Source organism: Carica papaya, chromosome 4 (genome assembly GCF_054855325.1).
Source record: "Carica papaya isolate Zhongbai chromosome 4, ASM5485532v1, whole genome shotgun sequence".
Lineage (NCBI taxonomy): Eukaryota > Viridiplantae > Streptophyta > Magnoliopsida > Brassicales > Caricaceae > Carica > Carica papaya.
In genome coordinates, this window is record NC_142312.1 from 28,459,343 (window position 1) to 28,464,632 (window position 5,290).

At 39.1% G+C, this 5,290-nt stretch overlaps 1 protein-coding gene across 1 annotated transcript; it reads left to right on the plus strand.

The window, feature by feature from the left end:
* The first annotated feature begins 3,516 nt into the window (after positions 1-3,516).
* Positions 3,517-4,576, plus strand: LOC110820775 (uncharacterized). Its single transcript, XM_022050357.2, has one exon. It carries the CDS (start codon positions 3,677-3,679, stop codon positions 4,427-4,429), a length of 753 nt encoding a protein of 250 aa, XP_021906049.1. The 5' UTR covers positions 3,517-3,676; the 3' UTR covers positions 4,430-4,576.
* Positions 4,577-5,290: the final 714 nt, after the last annotated feature.

Genomic DNA, 5,290 nt, shown 5'->3' on the forward strand with positions numbered 1-5,290 from the left:
GAAGGGGAAAATTAAACCCCAGATACATTGGACCCTTTGAAATCTTAGACAAGATTGGTACCACTGCCTACAGACTTGCACTGCCCCCTGAGCTCTCCCGGGTTCACAATGTGTTTCATGTATCTATGCTGCGCAAGTACAATCCGAACCCTTCTCATGTCGTGGCTCATGAACCGCTTTCACTCCGAGAGGACTTGTCTTATGAAGAAGTACCGGTCAGTATCATGGACCGAGAAAGCAGAATACTCCGTAACCGGGAAATATCATTTGTAAAAGTCTTGTGGCAGAACCACACGCCTAGGGAGGCGACTTGGGAGCTGGAATCAGAATTTAGGGCCCAACATCCTCATCTGTTTGATCAAGAGTAATGAGGCAAATTTGGGGACCAAATTTCTTTATGGGGGGGAGAGTTGTAGCACCCGGAAAGGAGGAAAAAAAAAAAAAAAAAAAGGGGGGGGGGGCCACGTCAGCAGCCACGTCAGCAGGCCCGGTCAGCAGTCCCGGCCAACCAGGGTCTGCCACGTGGCAAGATCGCGTCACTCCGAAAGGAGCCACGTTGGCGATCCGCGTGGGTGCGATCCGACGGCCCAGATCAATCACGCGATCGGACGGCCCAGATTCAAACGCACGGACGGCCCAGATTCAATCAAAAACGAACGGCCCAGATTAAAATGAAATGAACGGCTGTGATCAAAAGGCAAGGGGTTATAAATAGAACCTCCACACCAGACCAAAAACCCTAGCCGCCAGCCGCTCGCCGGAGAAGACGAACCAGAGGCCGACCGCCGCCACCCGCCACCACTCGCCGCCGCACCGGGGAAATTTCCGACCGCCGATCGAGGTAAATTTCATACCCCCGACTCGTTTTTCCCCACTGATTCCTCCTATGGCCAAATCGAAGCCGAAATCCCGGCCAAACGGCCGGAATACGCGGCCGAAGCCCAGCGGCGCCGCCGCGCCCCCTCTCGGTTTTTGCCTCCGATGAGGCCCTTCCCGGCCTCCGTTCGATGCAATTTTTATATCACCGTGATCACCATTCTTTTCTCTACAGGTTGACCGGAGCCGAATCACCAAAACACGAACCTCGTCGGAGAGCCGCTGCACCCGAGAGCGCCGCCGCCGGTAAGCTCCGTTTTTCCGTGATTTTTTTGCCCCCCGAGGGCCCTAAGGTTGTTTTCTGACAAGGACCAATGCGAGCGTGGCCGAATTCGGCCGAAAACGGCCGAAAACAGCCAACCCGAGGCGACTCGCCGCCGCCAGCGGCGGCGCCGTCGCCGGAGCACGGCGGAGCCGCCGTGCCGGAGTTGCGATTTGGGCCGAAGGAGGCCCTGAGCCTAATTTGGATTTTTTTTTGGAACACGTGCAGGTACTGTTAGTGTGTTTCAGTTTCCCGGAAAAAAATTCAGGGAAAATTAGGGACGGCCTGCAGGCGCACTGTGAATCGTATTCGGATCTCGAAAACAAGTAAGGACCCCTCACCTTATTTCCTATCACGGTATTAAAGTTCAAAATGATAAAACGGTATTTCTTGAATCAATGCATGTGTGAAATTGCTTAAGGTAGCTAATGGAGCCCGAGTCTAGTGTGATTGGTGGTTTACTGTTATTTGGCCTGTTTACAGCTTTAAATGCAAAATGAGGTTTGATGTGTTTATTTTACAGATTTGTGTGCATTTACTACGTTTTTATTAATCATGGGTTGAATGACTGAAAAACCGATACTGTATGTTGTCTGTTTGGCATGAACTACTGTTTGCTTGTTTGTATGTGAATTGATGATGCTTATTGAGGAAAAGGAAAATGAAGGATTGTGTAGACTGATAATTGTATGATGGGGTTAGCCTGACTAGATATCCTGGGAGATGGTGGACGGACCGGGTCCGTAGAGAACCCTACCGGGATTGTGGTCTCACATGCCGGACGGGGTATGGAGATCTTATGGTTTTGGCGCCCATACCGGACGGAGTATGGGGACGGCCCGTTTCACCCTCATACCGGACGGGGTATTGAGGTTCATGGTTTTGGCGCCCATACCGGACGGGGTATGGGGACGGCCCTGGAAACTGATTATGAATGTTAAAGATTAACGGGTAGCGGAACCCCTATGGACCCCCACGGATACTAGTAGGCTGGTAAATGAGAAAAGGATATGTTGTATAATGATTGAATTACAAAAGGCGTGATAAGTGCTATGTTTTACAGCTTATATTATTCCATGATTGTGATAATGTTATTATTTTTCTTATATTGTTTTCATAAATTCCACCGAGGTAAGTGGATGGTAAAGGTTTTCATGTTAATAAACGAGTTTATTGTAAATTATGCTCCATTGGTCTTTTTGTGGTTTTCTACCCACCTTTATCTCCGTGACGGTGAGATATCGTGATGTTCTTACTGGGCTAGTGTAGCTCACTCCTTAATTAACCATTTCAGATCAGGAAGACATGGTTCCCGAGCCCGTTCCGCAGGAGGACGACGAAGGGGATGCCTAGAGACTCTGTAGTCATACGCATAGTTTATTTTCGAGTTTTCTTTCTTAGTTAGTTTAACCTTTTATATTTTAAGTACGTTTTTGGTTTTTCGTGTAAGGGATGTTAACTGAAATTTTGATCTCGCTTCCGCATTCGATATATTTAAATACTCATTTCTTTTTAATATTTTCCGGGGCCGTTACAACATGTATATCTATTAGGTATAATATTTTGTTATTGGGAATAAATCTACTTCTTTACTTTGGTCCCAACAATACCACCACAATTCTCAACCTCAATAATTTAACAAGTCTTGATTTAAATTTTCTGATTCTAACCTAAATTTAGAATATTACTTAACAAAGTATTCAACATATAATAAAATTACATCTTTAACAAGACGTATAAAGTAATTAATAAATATAAATATTATTAAAACATGAAATAGAAAACAAAGATTAATTCTGATACCATATTAGATTTTGACCCGTAATTATATGATGTTAAAAAAAATTATCCAAATATATATATATATATATATACAAATCATTGTATATTTGGTATTTGAAAAATAATAAATAAAATTATATAAGACCTAATACAAGTGATAGAAAATTATGTAGCATGGAGGGTGGTCAAGTTCTAAAATTGGGTAAACAAGAACATAACTCTCCCTTTACCTAAAAGATAGACAGAGAGAAAGTTTGAAGTAGTGAATGTAGGGAAGATACCTTCTTCTTCAATGTGGCCAAGCCAAGCTTGACATGATCACTCAACTTTATTTAGTTTAGTAATTACTTAGTAAATTATTTTGGAGGATATATTTTTGTTCTGTGGTTTGTTTTTTGCCCTTCATGGTTTTCATGCCAATGACTTTATTTTTCTTAATCATAATCATTAAATATAATATGGTTATATATACGTATGAAAAAAGGTATTTAGCTTGAGGGTTAATACATAATTTTTTAGCTATCGACTTCTAAAGTCAAGGGCTTTTTAGGAAATTTACTTCCATCACATTTCCTTTATAAGCGAAATCTTCATGGCCATTTTGGACTCACCAACCTCTTACAAACCATTTCTTCTTCAACCTCTCTCCGCTCCCCACGTCTCCGACACTATTTACAGACACCATTAGAGAAGCTAAAACGTTATTTGCAGAGAAACCATTTAAGAGGATTAAAAAGAAGAAGAAGAAGAAGAAATATGGATGAAAACAGCAGCAATGCTCTGAGCACCAGCAAAGCTCGAGGCAACTTCTTCATAAAATCCCAGTTGTTAAAGAAACTCACTAAGTTACTTCTTCTCTCAGTCTCTGTTTTTTCTCTCTTCTTCTCCCAGAAATCTAACTTCCTCTCCTTCCTCCATTCCTGCAACTTCTTCTCCCACGCCATTGACAAGAACTTCATGTTCCTTCTCTGCAATGGACTCGTGGTTTTTGTTGCCAAATTCTCAGGCTTAATCACCTCCAGTTCCTCTTCTTCATCACCATCGAGGCAAAATAATAATAATAATCTTCTTGGCTATGATGATGATCAGTCCTTGATGATTATCAACAACTATGAAGATGTTCGCGAACAGTTCAAATTATCAGTAACAATAATGGAGAAGGAAACTGATGCTGGAGAGGAGGTTGAAGATGATGTTGCTGCAGCCATAGAAGATGAAGTTCCAGTTGCAGAAGAAAAAGGAGGAGAAACTGAGAAGATCATTATGGAAGATAAAGGAGTAGGAAAAGGGGAAAGTGAGACTTTGTTGATAAGACGAGAAGAAGAAGAAGAAGAAGAAGAAGACGACGACGACAATGGAGTCTTAGATGATGATGAAGAAGTACGATTGGACGTAGAAGGAAATGGGAAGTTGAGTACAGAGGAACTGAACAAGAAATTTGATGAGTTCATTAGAAAAATGAAGGAAGAGTTGAGGATCGAAGCTCAGAGACAATTAATCATGGTTTAATATGTATAATTAATAATTAGATTAATGAAGTTAAGTTAGTATAGATGTTTGCCGCCATATAATATGTTACTCTACTTCTCATCTTGTATATATATGGTTAAACCAGCTCTTAATTGCATTAATAAAGTGTTTTTTTTTTTTTCTTAATCTATTTTTACACAGTGTTTAGATTATAGTTTAATGATAATAAAAAGTCCAAATACAATAATTACATATTAGACATGGTTAATCAAGAAAAAAAAAATCATATTAAGACGATAATAGAAAAAGTTAAACTTGACTAATTTAATTTTAGGCCCGGCATGAAAGGAGAGAAAAGATTGATATAAAATTGGCTAATTAGACTTGTCTTCCTTTGCATGATTTTTACTATAAAATTTCAATACGTGGAATGTTATGTACATATATTGAGATTCCTTCCCCACCAATGAATTGGGAAAAATGTACATATATATATATATATATCTATATGTATATATGTACATATATATGTAAAGCAATTCTTATTCAATACTTCACGCATAAGGAAGAGGAAGAAGATACCCCATTAACTAGGAGAGAACTTTACACATGGTCAATATTCTTCGATCAATGTAAGCAATAGATTTTTTATATTATTTTTTAAAATTTAATTGTGCTTCTATTTAATTTTAAATTTTAATTATTTATATATATATCAAAAATCTTAAATAATTATTATAATTTATATAGTTAAATGAATTTTTATATATATCTTCATTTTATAATTATAATTTTTTATTTTCGCATGACAATAAATAAATAACAAAAGAATCTAAACTAAATTGGATATAGAATTGAGTTAGAACTACAACAATTTTTTTTTTAATTTAAATTCTTATT